The sequence below is a fragment of the Rhincodon typus genome, chromosome 8, assembly GCF_021869965.1.
Source record: "Rhincodon typus isolate 14 chromosome 8, sRhiTyp1.1, whole genome shotgun sequence".
NCBI lineage: Eukaryota > Metazoa > Chordata > Chondrichthyes > Orectolobiformes > Rhincodontidae > Rhincodon > Rhincodon typus.
Window position 1 is genome coordinate 23,702,552 of NC_063339.1, and position 19,099 is coordinate 23,721,650.

The 19,099-nt window shown below is 41.4% G+C and overlaps 1 protein-coding gene across 2 annotated transcripts in view; it reads right to left on the bottom strand.

Moving 5' to 3' along the window:
* Window positions 1-19,099, bottom strand: part of LOC109934231 (unc-79 homolog, NALCN channel complex subunit) — a 199,097-nt gene that overhangs the window by 134,130 nt on the left and 45,868 nt on the right. For both annotated transcript variants that reach the window (XM_048599752.1, XM_048599751.1), the window contains exons 12-15: window positions 17,058-17,287; window positions 15,182-15,353; window positions 9,574-9,804; window positions 2,091-2,281 (exon numbers count right to left, since the gene is read on the bottom strand). In XM_048599752.1, coding sequence (XP_048455709.1) covers window positions 2,091-2,281; window positions 9,574-9,804; window positions 15,182-15,353; window positions 17,058-17,287 — 824 coding nt within the window. The remainder of the gene's footprint in view (window positions 1-2,090; window positions 2,282-9,573; window positions 9,805-15,181; window positions 15,354-17,057; window positions 17,288-19,099) is intronic.

Sequence of the window (19,099 nt, forward strand, 5' to 3'; positions counted from 1 at the left end):
CATGAAAGAAACAGAGTTATGATCACTACCGCCAAAATGCTCACCTTCCAACAGGTCTCACACTTGACCCGGTTCGTTGCCAAGCACTAAATCCAAAGTGGCCTCTCCTCATGTTGGTCTATCTACATAATGTGTCAGGAATCCTTCCTGAACGCACTGGACAAAATCTGCTCCATCTAAACTATTACAACTAAAATGTTTCCAATCAATATTTGGAAAGTTGAAGTCACGCATCACTACAACCCTGTGACTTCTGCACCTTTCCAGTAACTGCCTCCCAATCCGCTCCTCTACTTCTCTGCAACTATTAGGGGGTCTGTAAAAAACCCCCAACAAAGTGACTGCTCCTTTCTCGTTCCTGACCTCAACCCAAACTGACTCTGTAGACATATCATTCTCCAACTGCCTTTCAGTAGCTGCTATACTTGCCCTGACTAGCAATGCCACTCCCCCACCTCTTTTTCCACCCTCCCTATTTCTTTTAAAGCATCTAAATCCCGGAACTTCCAACATCCATCCCTCTTCCTGAGTTACCCAAGTTTCTGTAATGGCCACAACATCGTAGTTCCAAGTACCGACCCATGCTCTAAGTTCATCCGCTTTATTTCTGATACTTCTTCATTGAAGTATACACACCTAAAACCACCTTGGTGTCCGCAATTACGCTCCATCAACCGCATTTCTTTATAAACCACCTCACTCCCTCTTGTATCAGAGATAGTAGGAACTGCAGATGCTGGAGAATCTGAGACAACAAGGTGCAGGGCTGGATGAACACAGCAGGCATGATGCTGCTTGGCCTGCTGTGTTCATCCAGCTCTGCACCTTGTTGTCTCACTCCCTGTTGTGTCTGTCAGAAGGCCGAATACCTCATCCTCTGAATTATAAATCCGGTTCCCCACCCTCTGCCAAACTAGTTTAAACTATCCTGTACAGCTCCAGCAAACCTCCCTCCCAGGATATTTGTGCCCTTCCGGTTCAGGTGCAACCCGTCCTTACTGTACAGGTCCCACCTTCCCCAGAATGTGCTCCAATTATCCACATAATGGAAGCCCTCCCTCCTACACCAGCCCTGTAGCCATGTGTTTAGCTGCACTCTCTCCCTATTTCTTACTTCGTTATCACGTGGTACTGATAGTAATCCAGAGATAACTACCCCGTTTGTCCTGGACTTCAGCTTCAACCTAACTCCCGTACTCGTTTTTCACATTCTCAGTCCTTTTTCTACCTATGTCATTGCTACCGATCTGTACCATGACTGCTGGTTGCTCACCCTCCCGCTTAAGGATCTTGAGGACACGATCCGAGACATCACGGACCCTGGCACCCGGGAGGCAACATACCATCCTTTCATCTCGTTCGTGTCCATAGAACCGCCTGTCTGTGCCTCTTACTATTGAATCCCCCACTACAATTGCTCTCCTATTCTCCCCCTTTCCTTTCTGTGCCACAGGGTCAGGGTCAGGCTCAGTGCCAGAGACCTGCCCGCTGTGGCCTTCCCCTGGTAGGTCGTTCCCCCCCACCAACAGTATCCAAAACGGATATTCTGAGCTCATTAAAGGCACTATACGAATGCAAGTCTATTTTTGTTCTTATTGAGCATTGATTGGATTGGTAATTGTGTGAAGATTGTATTGATCAAGTGACATGGAGCTCTAACACAACAGCTTGCCCAATGCCAGATCAACCATTAATGAAACAATTGTGCACAGGCAGTTCAGCACTATTGCATCTAGTGTATTAATGGACAAACAAGTGGATCAATTAATTTCTGTAACAAGGGTAGTTTCAGGAAATCCTCACTGAAGTAGGGCTACTACACTGCAGCATCACATCTCAACACACACAATCATGAATGAATTCTCATTGCAAAAACTCCCAATGTTTTTTAGTGGGGAATTCAATTTTCTTCGAAATTAACATAATTAAACTGGAAAAATATTCTGGTATGTTGTTACTTCCATGAAAGTACTTATCATTTTATTCCTTTAGTTTTATTGCCAGACGCATGTTATTAATATATATCTTGGAAATATGACTTTAAGAAAAAAAATGGAAGTGAGGAATTGAGCAACAAACTTCGTACGTACCTTAAAACCTCTTTAAACTCTTTTAACTGGTTGTCTGGCACCTCAGTTCGGATAGATTCCAACCATTCTGGCATAATGCATTCCCACACAGCTTGATTTATAACATTATATGGAATAAGGCACAGGATTCGATTCAAGCCTTCCTTTAGCTGTGTCACAGTACTACAGCGCTTGTCCCAGTACCCACCAACCTGAAAATACACCTTGCCTCAGTACAACTTGCGTTTGTATAAACACCTTTCTCATAGAAAAACATCCAGAAGTGCTTCCCCTAATGTGCAATTAGGCAACAATTGACAGTGAGCCACAAAGTAGGCATTGGGAAGGATAACTAAAACTGTTTTCAGAGAGTTGAGTTTTAATTACGGTCAGAGGAAGACAGAGAGGTTGAGACTCAGAGTTTAGGTGGGAAATTTCAGGGAATGTGGCCTACTAATGACTATACAAGCAGAGTGGGAAGTATATAGGAAAAGGAACTAAATAGATTACCTCAATCTCAGTGGTAAAAAGGTCCATTCACTCCTCATTACTCAAGGTAATAATGGCAGAGGCAGATTAAAGAAGACTAAAAAGGTGACTGGTAATGGAGAAAAGACGTATGACTCAAATTTGCTATCACAGCAATTTATCACAAAATTAATACACTATATTTGGAAGCAGCTATTTTCTGGCTGTTGCTTTTGTATTTTTTGAGACCAAAATGCAGAATTCCTCATTACAGTTAGTTAAATTTTTTTTTGTATTGCTTGAAACGATGTAAACCTGATCCACGGAAAGCATGCAAACAGTTCTGAATTCTGAAGGTTTTAAAATAAACAAGATATTCTGAGATGTTGTTCAATCAATTTTTAAGAATTTCTACAATCTTCTTTCAGTAGGTTAGAGAATTTGAGTATAGTCAACAATACACAACAGGAAATATGTACATTTTTCAGTCAGAGTTCAGAGCAGAAAGGAGTGGCTGTTGGCTGGCATGTGGGCTAAAACATTTTTTGGCAATCAGATTTCAGGGTCTGAATATTTGCCAGTCAGGTTTTGGGGCTGGCTGGACTTAAGAGCAGCTGTAGAAAGGCCTGTTAGAGACAACGGAATATCAGCAACGAGTTTATTTTATTGAATAATCCCAGGTAAGATTTTACCATCGGAAGATACATCCCAGCATTAGGAGGAAAAGCATATTGCCCATTCAGACAGCCAGCAGCTCAGCTGTCTGAGAAGCAGAAAGGAGTCCCACAGCCCACAGAACATAAGAGAAAACAAATCAAGATGCTCAGTGAGCCGAGTACAGGCAGGAAACCTATGCAGGGATATTGATGGGGACCGTTTCCCTTCCTGAGGTCTTCTCTTTGCTGCATAATGCCTTCCCCGCCTCCACCCACTTTCAACGTCGCCTAAGAGGCTGCCTCCATTTAACTGGGTATCTCCTGACATGATGTGGCACCCTTCCCCAGGGTCGTATGCTTCACAGTGGTAGCAGAATGCTGCGACAGTGCCTCTCTTCCCATCTCCAAGGCCAAATTCAGCCCTTTTGAATCCTGAGAAAATTAAAGCATCTTAATATTTTAGCACAAGCAAATGAATTACAGGGAAAAAGTTCTGATGAATTACAAAATTGCCTGTTCACTTCTGAGACACGGGCTCATGCCCAAATAACAAGCCAAAGGCTCCTGCTTCACTCTGGTATTAAGAGTTCTATCTTACCATGTCAGTGATGAATTAACTTTAGTGTCTACATTTAGACCTTCATTGCATCACATGAAACAAGCCTGTCTATTGTCGTAGGAGAAGTTTAAAAATTGATCTTTGTCATTCAAATGCTGTGTATTTCTGATCATTTTTGTTCAATTTTAATAAATCAATAGTCTTGCTCAATGTGATCATGATGTTATCAAGTGATAATACATCATGTAAAATGATAATAATATATCATGGCAGATACTTTAACATGTTTGAATTTGTGGATTGGATGCAAGTCAGGGAGTAAATGGAGAAAAATTCTGAGGGTGTCAGAAAAATGGCTCTAACGAATCAATTTCCAGAGTTTACCTGGGACCTGGATGGGAGAGGGAAAGGAGGAGGAGCTCACCAAGCAATAGGCGACTGTCAAGCAAATCCTATAAGGTTTGCTGGCAGACTTCTGGTGGAGGGCTGGCCTCTCCCTCAAAGATACTCCCATGCCTGATTGAGAGACCCAGTGTTGGGAATCAGTGTACCTGCTGAAAGTCTCACACATCTCATTTCCACAGGCTCCATCTCCCACCACCACCAGCTTCTTCCGAATAGCAGCCATATTCCCCACTTCTCTCTGTCTGTAACTGTCCACTTCACAAACAACAGCTATCAGTGCAACACTGAGCTTACAGTGGAAAGGGCGCCACGCCAGGCAATCTGCATTAGTCTTCCTCTGCAAACCGACTGACTCGGTCATGTGAAGTGTGAAGTGACTCATTTTGGAAGGTCGAATTTGAATGCAGAATACAGGGTTAATGGCAGGATTCTCAGCAGCGTGGAGGAACAGAGGGATCTTGGGGTCCACGTCCATAGGTCCCCTCAAAGTTGCTACCCAAGTTGATAGGGTTGTAAAGAAGGCGTATGGTGTGTTGGCGTTCATTAGCAGGGGAATTGAGTTTAAGAGCCGCGAGGTTATGCTGCAGCTCTGTAAAACTCTGGTTAGACCACACTTGGAATATTGTGTTCAGGTCTGGTCCCTCATTACTGGAAAGATGTGGAAGCTTTAGAGAGGGTACAGAGGAGATTTACCAGGATGCTGCCTGCACTTGAGGGCAGGTCTTATGAAGAAAGACTGAGGGAGCTAGGGTTTTTTTCATTGGAGCGAAGAAGCATGAGAGGTGACTTCATCTTGTACACCTCTATCATGAGAGGCATAGATACAGTGGATAGTCAGAGACCTTTTCCCAGGGCGGAAATGACTATTATGAGGGGCATAATTTTAAGGTGTTTGGAGGAAGGTATAGGGGAGATGTCAGAGGTAGGTTCTTCACAAGAGAGTGGTGGGCATGTGGAATGCGCTGCTGGCAGTGGTAATGGAGTAAGATACTTTAGAGACTTTTAAGCGACTTTTGGAGAGGCACATGGAGGATAGTAAAATGCAGGATATGTGGGTAGATTGATCTTAGTAAGATAATAGGTCGGCTCAACATCGTGGGCCGAAGGGCCTGTACTGTGCTGTACTTAACTGTTCTATGTTCATTTCCTCTGGCCACCCTCCAGTCACATTGCCAATGACCTGCAGTCCCCATTCCATCATTACTTTCTCCAGGAATTCTGTGATGAACTGTCAGCTCCTAGTGGGAGTCCACACTTTCCCCAACGGAGTCCCAGAGATCAGGTTGGTGTGGAGTGCACCAGTTATAGGTGACAGATGTTGGACCGCACCCCACTGCCTTCATTAATTCCCATTCCTAGGAACTAGGGATAAGTATCCAACTCATTCTCAGGAGGCAGGTTAACATTTGAAGTATGTTAGTGAGACCATAGCCTTCTGGTTTAACCAGAAATTCAAGGAAATTCAAGGAGCTAGGGTGGAAGCTTAGAGTTAGAACAAACAGAGTTGTTATCTCTGGTTTGTTACCCGTGCCACGTGCTAGCGAGGCGAGGAATAGGGAGAGAGAGCAGTTGAACACGTGGCTACAGGGATGGTGCAAGAGGGAGGGATTCAGATACCTGGATAATTGGGGCTCATTCTGGGGTAGGTGGGACCTCTACAAACGGGATGGTCTACACCTGAACCAGAGGGGTACCAATATCCTGGGGGGGAAATTTGCTAATGCTCTTCAGGAGGGTTTAAACTAATTCAGCAAGGGGATGGGAACCTGAATTGTAGCTCCAGTGTACAGTAGGTTGAGAGTAGTGAGGTCATGAATAAGGTTTCAACCCTATCGCAGGAGTGCACCGGCAGGCATGAAGGTGGTTTGAAGTGTGTCGACGTCAACACCAGGAGCATCCGGAATAAGGTGGGTGAACTTGCAGCGTGGGTTGGTACCTGGGACTTTGATGTTGTGGCCATTTCGGAGACATGGATAGAGCAGGGACAGGAATGGTTGTTGCAGGTTCCGGGGTTTAGATGTTTCAGTAAGATCAGGGAAGGTGGTAAAAGAGGGGGAGGTGTGGCATTGTTAGTCAAGGGCAGTATTACAGTGGCAGAAAGGACGTTTGATGAGGACTCGTCTACTGAGGTAGTATGGGCTGAGGTTAGAAACAGGAAAGGAGAGGTCACCCTGTTGGGAGTGTTCTACAGGCCTCCGAAAAGTTCCAGAGATGGAGAGGAAAGGATTGCAAAGATGAAAGTAACAGGGTAGTCGTTATGGGGGACTTTAACTTTCCAAATATTGACTGGAAACGCTATAGTTCAAGTACTTTAGATGGGTCAGTTTTTGTCCAATGTGTGCAGGAGGGTTTCCTGACACAGTATGGCGATAGGCCAACAAGAGGCGAGGCCACATTGGATTTGGTACTGGGTAATGAACCAGGCCAGGTGTTAGATTTGGAGGTAGGAGAGCACTTTGGTGATAGTAACCACAATTCGGTTACGTTTACTTTAGCAATGGAAAGGGATAGGTATATACCACAGGGCAAGATTTATAGCTGGGGGAAAGGCAATTATGAGGCGATTAGGCAAGATTTAAGATGCATAGGATGGAGAACGAAACTGCAGGGGCTGGGCACAATTGAAATGTGGAGCTTGTTCAAGGAACAGCTACTGCGTGTCCTTGAGAAGTATGTACCTGTCAGGCAGGGAGGAAGTGGTCGAGCGAGGGAACCGTGGTTTATTAAAGAAGTTGAATCTCTTGTCAAGAGGAAGAAGGAGGCTTATGTAGAGATGAGGCGTGAAGGCTCAGTTAGGGCGCTTGAGAGTTACAAGTTAGCCAGGAAGGACCTAAAGAGAGAGCTAAGAAGAGCCAGGAGGGGACATGAGAAGTCTTTAGCAGGTAGGATCAAGGAAAACCCTAAAGCTTTCTATAGGTATGTCAGGAATAAAAGAATGACTAGAGTAAGATTGGGGCCGGTCAAGGACAGTAGTGGGAAGTTGTGCGTGGAGTCCGAAGAGATAGGAGAGGCACTAAATGAATATTTTTCGTCAGTATTCACACAGGAAAATGACAATGGTGTCGAGGAGAATACTGAGATACAGGCTATTAGACTAGACGGGATTGAGGTTCATAAGGAGAAGGTGTTAGCAATTCTGGAAGGTGTGAAAATAGATAAGTCCCCTGGGCCGGATGGGATTTATCCTAGGATTCTCTGGGAAACTAGGGAGGAGATTGCAGAGCCTTTGGCTTTGATCTTTATGTCGTCATTGTTTACAGGAATAGTGCCAGAAGACTGGAGGATAGCAAATGTTGTCCCCTTGTTCAAGAAGGGGAGTAGAGACAACCCTGGTAATTATAGACCAGTGAGCCTTACTTCGGTTGTGGATAAAGTGTTGGAAAGGATTATAAGAGATAGGATTTATAATCATCTGGAAAGGAATAATTTGATTAGGGATAGTCAACACGGTTTTGTGAAGGGTAGGTCGTGCCTCACAAACCTTATTGAGTTCTTTGAGAAGGTGACCAAACAGGTGGATGAGGGTAAAGCGGTTGATGTGGTGTATATGGATTTCATTAAAGTGTTTGATAAGGTTCCCCATGGTAGGATATTGCAGAAAATACGGAGTCACGGGATTGGGGGTGATTTAGCGGTTTGGATCAGAAATTGGCTAACTGTAAGGAGATAGAGGGTGGTGGTTGATGGGAAATGTTCATCCTGGAGCTCAGTTACTAGTGGTGTACCTCAAGGATCTGTTTTGGGGCCACTGCTGTTTGTCATTTTTATAAATGACCTGGATGAGGGCGTAGAAGGATGGGTTAGTAAATTTGCGGATGACACTAAAGTCGGTGGAGTTGTGGATAGTGCGGAAGGATGTTGCAGGTTACAGAGGGACATAGATAAGCTGTAGAGCTGGGCTGAGAGGGGGCAAATGGAGCTTAATGCGGAAAAGTGTGAGGTGATTCACTTTGGAAGGAGTAACAGGAACACAGAGTACTGGTCTAATGGTAAGATTCTTGGTAGTGTGGATGAGTAGAGAGATCTTGGTGTCCATGTACATAGATCACTGAAAGTTGCCACCAGGTTGATAGGGTTGTTAAGAAGGCGTACGGTGTGTTAGGTTTTATTGGTAAAGGGAGAGAGTTTCGGAGCCATGAGGTCATGTTGCAGCTGTACAAAACTCTGGTGCGGCCGCACTTGGAGTATTGCGTACAGTTCTGGTCACCGCATTATAGGAAGGATGTGGAAGCATTGGAAAGGGTGCAGAGGAGATTTACCAGGATGTTGCCTGGTATGGAGGGAAGGTCTTATGAGGAAAGGCTGAGGGACTTCAGGCTGTTTTTGGTACAGAGAAGAAGGTTAAGAAGTGACTTAATAGAGACATACAAGATGATCAGAGGATTAGATAGGGTGGACAGTGAGAGCCTTTTTCCTCGGATGGTGATGGCTAGTACGAGGGGACATAGCTTTAAATTGAGGGGTGATAGATATAGGACAGATGTCAGAGGTAGGTTCTTTACTCAGAGAGTAGTAAGGGCGTACAATGCCCTGCCTGCAACAGTAGTAGACTCGTCAACTTTAAGGGCATTTAAATGGTCACTGGATAAACATATGGATGATAATGGAATAGTGTAGGTTAGATGGGCTTCAGATTGGTTTCACAGGTCGGCGCAACATTGAGGGCCGAAGGGCCTGTACTGCGCTGTAATGTTCTATGTTCTATGCAGCACGTTCTACAATTGCTGGCTGGGTTTGCCAGGCTTAAGGTACCCAGCAGCTGACACAAGGTGAGGATGGCTCATAGTGAAGGAAAGTAGACAGGATTTACTGCAGCTATTGAACAATATTAGCAGAGGGAACAGGTGTTATACCAATGGATAAAGTGCCAGTCATGTGGTCTGCTATGTGCCAGACAGATCAAGTTTCTTGAGTGTTACTGAATCTACACCCTCCAGCAAGTGCAGTGTATTCCAACACACTCCTTACCTGCGCACTACAGGTGATAAAAATGCTTTGGGGAGTCAAGAAGTATGTCACTAGCCACAGAATACCCAGAATCTAACTTGTTCTAGTTGCCATGATATTTGAGTGGCTGTTGCAGTTAACTTTCTCATCCATGTCAATTCCCTTTAACATTGAAGGTGTGGTGGACAGGTTATTGATAATATCCATGATTGTTAAGGGGAGGCAAGTATGCAATTTGGATCATCATTTCCTGGCATGAGATTAGTTGTCACATTGGTCAGCCCTAGCTTGGATGCTCTCCAATTCTTGCTGCAAAAGGCACAGTACGTTTCATTACCTGAGGAACTGCATGTGGATTTAAACATTTCTGACCTTTATAGGTAGAAAATGTTATTGGCTGGGTTAGAACTGGCCTGCGTCTTGCAAATGGGGCATGCCTGGAGAATTTTCAGGCTACAAACAAACTTACTCTTGCAAACTCCATGGGTTTGGGAAGAAGACACATGACCATGACATCAAATCGAACATCACAAACAGTCTTCAACCATTTGGTGACAAATTGAGGCTTCAGCTTTTCCACCAGGCTTCCCACTTCATCATCAAGCATGTATGCAGTGGAATGGAACCACTGAAACATCATGCTGACCAATCTGGCTAGACTTTCTGTAGGTGTGTTTTCACTTGGAGTGCAAAGGCTGACCTACATAGTAAAAAAGAAGTAAACACAGATGTTTTGCATGAATAATTCATCTGATTTATTGGATCATATTTCATCTTCACTACTGCATCAGAAGATCACCAAACTACTATAGACTTTATTCAATTTGTGTTCAATCGTTTTCCACTAGACTGTCACTCACACATGGAAGACAAGAATTTACCCGCAAAGCATGTCAATAGTAAATATCATGGACCAGCAATAATGAAATATAATGAAATAACATAATAATGAAAAACAAAACTGGGCCACACAACAGTAAACTTTGTCAAGTATACAACCACCATGCTGTACAGTAATTAGTAATGCTATAACGGGGAGGAGGGACAAAGCTACCTGATATACCTAAACTGCTCAGAGGAGAGAAAACAAAGTTCTTTATCTGCATTCTTAAATGTATTCAGAAGCCTCTGTTCACTAATTCTGAATGTTGATTAAATTAGTTCATTCATAATTCTCTAACAAATCAGTTGTACAGTGGCAGGAAAATAATATTTGCCTTTTGTAATTTTGTTGCCATTGATACACATGTCTGACTATACCATTGAAATATCAATTACACCGCAGTAAGTGACAGTCATTCAAAATAGGATAATAATCTTGGGATTATGGTCATTACATCACATAAAAGTAATGGAATTATCTAAATTTCTGTACAACAGAAGTCCAGATCTTTCAGTCAGCAATACAGTCATTATGGCTGTTACTGCTGACAGATGACTTTATGCAAGTCTCTATCTTGGCTTCGAAAGGGAATCACCATAGAATAGAGTTGCGGGTCCACGTGTTGAGTATAACTCCTGCAAAGCCCTTAGGGACCATCTTCAGTTCACTGACTAACGTTTTTAAATAGAGCTGTCACTCTAACAGTTCACAAACTCCCCATCTGACAGGATTCAACCCCTCAATGACACTGCCTCTACTACTCTCTGGGGGAGCAAATTCTGAACACTCTCAATTTTCTGAAAGAAAACAATTTATCATCTCCAACTTAAATGAAAGGCCCTTTATTTTTAAAATGTGTCCCTACTTCTGGTATCTTCTGAAAAGGGAAAACATTCTCTCAGCAGCCACTCTGTCAAGTCACCTCAAGATGCTTCAATAAAACCACCTTACACTCTTCTAAACTGCAATGTGTATAATCCCAATCTATCCAACCTTTTTTTCAGATGATAACACTTTTGTACCAGATATTCATTATAAAGTAGGGAGTCCAAAATGGCACACAGTACTCCAGATATAGTCTCAAAAATACCCTGCAAAACAGCAATAGAAAGCTTTTATTTTCCACTCCTCTTGCAAGAAATATACATTCCATTTGCCTTTCTAGTGACTTACTGTATCTGCATACAAATATCTTATGGGTCATGCAGCAGGACACCTAGATCTGTACCATGGACTTCTGTAATTTCTCTCCATTTAAGTAATAGGCTATTTTTCGAATCTTCTTGGAAAATTGACACTTTCCCACAGTAAAATACATCTGCCAATTTTTTGCCCACTCATCATATATATATCCCTTTGCAGGCCTTATATGTCCTCTTCACAACATATTCTTATACTTATCTTTGTGTCATCAGCAACTTTAGCAATCATTCCCTCCATCTCTTCCCCCAATTCATTGATATAGATTGTAAATACTTGACGCCCCGAGAAGTGATACTCCACTGGTTACAGCTTGTAATCTCAAAATGACCCTTTTATCCCTACTGTTTTCCGTTGGCTAACCAATCCTCCATTGATGCTAGTATGTTACCCCCTCCACCACCAATGTTTCTTTTGTGTGGCAACCTTGATATGACACCTTATCAAATGTTCTTTGGAACTCCAAATGCTCCACATCAACAGGTTCGCTCCATCTACATTGGTTGTTACTTCCTCAAAGAACACTAACTACCAGTCAAACACAATTTCCCTTCCATAAAACCATGTTGCTCTGTTTGATTACATTAGGACTTCTTATGTGCCCTTCTATAACCTCCTTAATAGATTTCAGCATTTTCCTTCTTACAGATGTTAGGCTAAATGGTTTGTAGTATTTTGCTTTCAGTCTCCACCTGTTACTGAACAGAACTTATAATCACTATTTTCTAATCTGACAGGACATTTCGAGAATCCATAGAATTTTGGAACATTACAATCAACAAATCTACTAAATCAGCAGCTAGGTATTTAAGATCCTAAGGTGCAGACCATCAGTTCAGCCTTTTCCAGTATCCTTTCCCTGGTGATTAATTGTTTTAATTTTGTCCATCCCTTTCAGTTTTTGATTTGTAGGTATTTCTCGGATGCTGTTTGTGTCTTGAACAATGAAGTCAAACATTAAGTATCCGTTCAACACATTTTATTTTCTGTGATTAATTCCCCGGACTCTCACTCTAGAGGACCAATATTTATTTTACTTGACTTTTTCTGAAATGTTTGTAGAAATTCTTACTGTCTTTTTTTTATATAACTAGTTTGCTTTCTCTCATTAGGCAGAACATTCCCATTTTCAGATCAATATTTTGTAAAGCGATATGTTACCTGATCTAAAATGGCTCAGAACAACATTTGTCTGGCAACTTTCCATTTATCACCTTATTAATTATGCAACTTGGGCACCTTTCTCAGGAATTTGCATGGCTGGGGAGATGGCAGTGTTGCTGGCACCTTCTGGTAATCACGCTACTCATGCTGCAGTTGCACAACAGATCCAGATGTTCCAAGTCAGAAAGAGTGCCTCACACTGTGATACTCAACCATTATTACCATGGAGATGGCCCAGAGGAAAGGAAATCTCACTCCCTAATTTGCAGACAGAGAGCTGGACGACAGAATGAGGGAGAGTAAGGCAGTCCTTTTCCCTACAGATACCACAGGAGACCACACCACCAAACTAAGCTAGTCTGGGCCCAAATTACAACTCTGGGCAATGCTGTATCCTGGATAAAAAAGAACACCTACCTGCGCAGGAGAAAGGCCAATTATTTTCTACACCCCACAACAGATCTTATTATCTTCTCTCTGCTCTCTCACACACACAGGGCCATCACTACTCTAACTCTACCACCACGCATGGCTCTCAACTAATGGACTTCAGCTCCTACTATCGCATGCTTCAACAGCTCACTTCCACCAATCCTTCTTGACCTCTGCGTTTTCTACTCACCCACTAGGAACACCTCACATCTCTCCTACTCATGCATCATCACTAGCTACTTTACCATCATACTCAATCCCTTCCTTTGTCTCACCTACTCCCATGGCCCCTCCTCTGGTCTCCACAGCACCCTGACTGAGGCAACTGTGCTTCAAGACTGATTACATTCAAGCTACAAAACTAACCATGGCCCAATTCCTGGTCTGCAAGAACTTGAATCCTCAGATTCTGATAAGGTCATAAGCCTGACTGACCAAGGTCAACCTGTTGGACTGGAACAGAACAAGCCCTTTGATTGACTGTGGGAGCACACCCTGACAAAATGTGGGCCCCCCCACCTCATGTCACTGAGTACTGTTGCCTTTTAACATTCACACATGGCCATTTGTTTGAGACACATGTTTATTTGGAAATTGCTGGCAAATGCTGCAGGTGTGATGTTGATGTAGCAGGATGCAATACAATGATACGTCCACACCCAACTTGACTGTTCAGTGTTCACCACTATCACAAGCTACTGCCTCTCCCCTAAAAAGCAATGTAAGCAACAGTGGCTGGCAGCCGATAACTGAGTACAAAAAAAGTGTGCTAAGAAAGCAATGTGACACATTCAAGGGCTGGCAATTCGGAGGTCAGACCTGAACTCAGTGAGTGTGTACTGAGGCCATGAGATGCATACTGTGTAGATGAATGAGATGCATGTGTATTCTTGTGTGCAAAGTGATCTAGTAAAAGCATGCAAATTGGAGGTGTCCCTCAAGCGTTGAAGCGGTGAAGAGGTGTGTGTGTTGGTCCAAGAGCAGGCATTACGATGTAATGAGGTGATTGGCCAAAGCCAACTCATGTGGATGAAGAGTTGAGGAGACTGTTGGCATTGAAACATGCAGGAATCAAGTTATGAAGATCCACTGGATGAAGGCCAGAACAAGCATCCAGCAAGCTGCTGCTGCCAGATACCTGCTCTGATTTACATCTGAGATATTTGTGCCATCTAGAGGAGAATTGGAAGTGGTGTGTAACTAAAGTGAGGTGGGATTTTAATGAGATGCAAATGTATGGAAAAAAGGAACTCAATGGCAAGATCTTGAAAATGGCATTGAAGGCTCAAGGAGAAAAATCACAAATTTTTTCTTTCAATATCATAATTTTTTTCATTCTTCCTGTATTTTTCACCTTTCTCGACAATGTTCATGTCACATCAAGGAGGGGAAATTCTGCCTCTTCTCTAATTTCTCACTCCTTTCCTGGCAAATCATTCTTGATATTTTTTAATTCTATGCAATCTTTTCCTGCTACTAATCTTCACAGAATTATGCAATGTTTCTTCTTGAAGTTTGATGCTATCCTCAACTACAGTGCGTAATTTGCACACAAACTATCTCCCATACTGGAACGTATCCTTGCTGAGAGCTATGAAGTATCTCCTTAAGTATTCGTACCTCAACTATTCTATTCTTTAACTTCGCAATTCTCTTTACCAGCATTGTCTTTATGTCTTTGAAACTGTCTTTATTTAAGTTTAAAATATTAGTTTTAGATTCACACTTCTCACCCTCATCTAGATAAAATTCAATCATGCTATGATCTTTGCTTCTTTTAGGCTATTTTAGGAGAAGTCCATTCATTAATCCTGTCATTACATATCACCTGGTGTAGAATAGCCTGTTGTTTGGTCGGGTCTAGGATAAGCTGCTCACAGAATATGACCAGAATGCATTCAATGAACTCAGGTCAGGGTAGGCATAGGGTAAAATCTCAGTGGCACTGGCTAGCCAATCCCACTTTCATAGAGAGTCATGCAGCAATCTGGGCAAAGTAAAACTAGTAATCGGAAGTGTAAACTTTCTGCATTTGAACCCTCAAATAATATTTATCTCTGACAACGCTCAATCCGACAATATTCACCCCCACCCAGCATGTTCACCCCTCCTGAACATGTTCACCCCTCCTGAACATGTTCAACCCTACCTAACAATGCTCGCTTAACACCTCACCCCTACCAATGCTCAATCCCCATCTTCACAAACCCTGACTTTTGCAGTATCTCAATAAATATTAGCGACTGAAGTTCAGTTGGTCACCAGTCCCCATATCAGAAGATTCAGGCCATCATCATCTTTCTATTTGCTTGCAGGCATTCATCATCCTCCACGTACTAATTTGGCACTTATATATCCGTAGAAGTGTTACGCGAAAATCATCATGTTAGTTACGTACCAGAACCCATATTCCAAACTGGCTTAATAGCCGCTGATCATTTTTATCATCATCCTTGTTATCATACTCCATATTGTCTAAAGAAGGTTGGGATAAGGACAGGCCCATTTGTCTTCTTCGATTTAATTCAAACTCCCGCTGCTCTGCATGATATTCAGCTTCCTTTAGCAAACTACAGTAAAACAAGCAAAGATGCAATTGCTAACATAATTTTCATTTTGTTACAATACAATCAGAAAGAGCACCTACACCAACAGAAGGTCCTACCAACAACTTTATTTTGATCCTAACTATCACTTAGTTGTACAAACAAACTTTATGTCAGTAACAGATGCGTAATGAAGGAGTCCAAAGGCCACTTTCCCAGCTCAAGGGAAGGTTATCTCATTTATTTCTTGTATTTCTTACAGAAAGGCACATAAGCACGCTTGCCTTCATTGCTCAGACTTTTGAGTATAGGAGTTGGGACGTCATGAGGTTGTTCAGAATGTTGTTGAGGCCTCTTCTGGAGTACGTGAGCAGTTCTGGTTGCCTTGTTATAGGAAGGATATTATTAAACTGGAGAGGGTTCAGAAAAGATTTAACAGGACGTTGCTGGGAATGGAAGGTTTGAGGCATAGGGTGAGGCTGGATAGGCTGGGACTTTCTTCAATGAGCTTGGGAGGTTGAGGGGTGACCGTATTGAGGTTTATAAAATCATGATGCGTATAGATAAGGTAAATGGCGGGTGTTTTTTTTCCTTATGAGGGATTTCAAGACTAGGGGGCAAATTTTTAAGGTGAGAGGAGAAAGATTTTAAAAATGGCACGAGGGCTGCTTTCTTCACACAGAGACAGTGGTTCGTATGTAGAATGAACTTCCAGAGGGAGTGAAGGATGCAGGTACAGTTACAATGTTTAAAAGACATTTGGATAAATACGTGAATAAGAAAGGCTTGGAGGGACATGAGCCAAACACAGGCAGGTGGGACTAGTTTAGTTTAGGATTACGGTCTGCATGAACTAATTGGACCAAGGGGTCTGTTTCTGTGCTGTATGAATCTAGAAATACATTTCTTATCCTGACCAGACAATCAAATGACACAATGAAGGCATTTAGCATTTTCTAATAGAGGCTGGCAAAATGTAAAGCACTAAAATTATATGTCACTACAAGATAAGGATTTCACCAAAATGTAAATAAAAACTATGATTGCCTGGGAGACAATGTGGGATTTTCAAGAGCTGTTCACTTTCTCAGCTCTTTACATCAAAATTGGTGGGCAGCAACAAAGAAAGTTAAACAAAGTTAAAGATTAAACAACTACAACAAGCAAAAGCTTCGGGACTGAATTAAATAGCTTCATGGATTCCTTGGAGTTCTTAATAATCTGAAGTAATTCTAGGGTAAATACATTAAATGCTATTTGAGGTGTAGACATTATATTTTGCATCAGAGGGATTACAAATGCAGAAACCAAAATTTTTTAAACTCGTGCAAGTAATAATTTTCACTTATATATCATTTTAACAGAGCAAATTATTCTCAGGAGTATTATTAAGAAAATATTGACATCGAGCCACATGAGATACTCAAATAAGTGACCAAATGCTTAACAAAAAAGTAAGTTTTAATGAGAATCTTAAAGGGGGTTATGGGGGAGAAATTTAGGGAGAGTATTGAAGATCTTAGAGCCTAAATCAGCTGAGGACAAAAACAAACCAAAAGTTTGAGATTGAACAGCAAAACTGTAAATTTTTTAACTGATTAATTATAAAGCATGCATTTTTTTCTAAGCCTATTAGTAAAATATTGCTATGATTTAATCATATGTGGCAGAATACGTATTTCAGTATTTCATTGGGAAGATTGATTTTTAAGGATTATTATTAATTACCTGACCACAGATTCCACAGTACAGACCAGCTCCTCTGCACCACACTCTCTGGTGTTCATCGGAGGGGGTGAAGTCTGGTAAAGGTGAGTCTCTGCAGCAGCACCAATCTCACTGCTGTGGTGATTGTAATGACACCTTTTGCAATAGCGCACTGGCCTGTTTCCATGACGACCACAGCATCCTGCTGAGAAGCAGGTAACAATGGCTCTCCTAACATGCGAGCTACAATTCTTATGAGGAACAAAACCTTCATGTTAATTAAGAGTCACAAGTTCAATTTTTTATTACTAGAAAGTATTCTTTAGGCTTTCAAAGTGCTAAACTTCCAAACAACACTATGATGCAGATCAACTATTTTGGATGAGTTCTGATGTTTTCTTTCTTGTTGATGAAACATCAAAAGGTCCTTAAAATTAATATCTGCTTGAAATTTTTTTAAATGCCATTTGACGTTAGTTATACTTTAAAAGTTACCAGACAACCCAGTTTGTCATCTGGCCAGATAACAATCTGAGCAGCAGTCTAGCCAAGTAGGTATATGCAATAAAAATAGCAAAACCAGTAAAATAGAGAAAATCAGTCAACATTTCAGAATTGCATCCTACAGTTTTGCTGAAAGTTAAATAAATCTGAAATCTTAGCTCCGTTTTTCTCTGCACAGACTGACGGATGTGCGGCATGTTTCTAGCATTTTCCATTTTTTTTTCAGATTTCCAGTATTCCATTGTGTTTTGCTTCTAAGTTAGTGTGTGTGATAAGTCAAATTTGTTTCCAGCTTCCAATTTCTTCTAATTTTCTTCATCAAAAGGAAAAGGGATCCTAGATTTAGAACTATCCTCTCAATTAATGCATCTTCTCAGCACATTCTCTCAACAATAAAATTGAAATCAATAGAAAACTGAAGTCTTGGTGAGGTTTAATTTAAAAAACACAACTGAAAGACTAAATCCTAAAAACACATGTAAACATATTTTCAAGATCAAGTTACCTTCTCTCTTCATCCTGTTAAGGTAAACTAAAAATGTCAGGATATTTAAAGGCAAGTGAAAGTTCTCTCTCCATTTAACCAAACTCAAATTAACTTTCAAACCACTCAAATCAACAATTCCATTCAGAACAGTCCTGTTTAGCATCTTTTTAGATCTAAAAGGGAGATAATCAGGAGACCATGAGGTACCAAATGCAAGTAACTCCATGAACGGCACAGATTTGGAGTGTAATAATTAAATCATAAATTTGATCAGCTGGTTTACAATGTCACCAATAGGCAGTTCCAGATATTGCCACATTCTGTTCTAATTTCATTATTCCATCTCATCTCCAAGGGATCATTAAATACATTGAATCATGTATGTTTGCTTGAGGAAAGAATTCATAGGAGCAGCTGCCAAAAGTGTTCATTTTCCATGCAGTAAACATCCTGTGGCGGATACTGATCAGTTGATGCAAATATCCAACCAATGCATTTTTGTTTGTCTAAGCAAAATCGTTGTTCTCCCTTTTAACACTAAAATCAAAAATATGGCTGATTTATTTTTCCCCCACTGTGAAATTAAACTGCAGAAAACAGCTGATACATTTAGTAAGTTACAGAAGATACTGGACATAGGATCACAGCACTGCTGACCCATTCACATTTGTATTGTGACACCTACATTCTCTGGTCATTGTTCCTCACTTAACAATATCAAATGACTTCAGTAACATTTACTTAAAAGTTGAAGTTAGTTGTTGATCATGCATCTGAAGTAAAATGAATCAAATGATCTGAGTAATGTAAAGCAGTATGTAAAGAAATAGATTATCACCAAAGGGAGTAAACAGTTCCTTAATGTCATTCGCACCAAGTAGAAAAAAACAGTACAAACAGTACAAAACAGTTATTACAAATGATCAAAGGAAATTTACTGTCCTTCTATCCTAACCTCCCCCACCATCATCTATAAATGGAAAACAAGAAGTCAGCACAAAACAAACTTAGTAAGACAATGCTCTGTTGATGAAAACAAACAAATATTCTAGCACAATCGTGTATTGGTTTA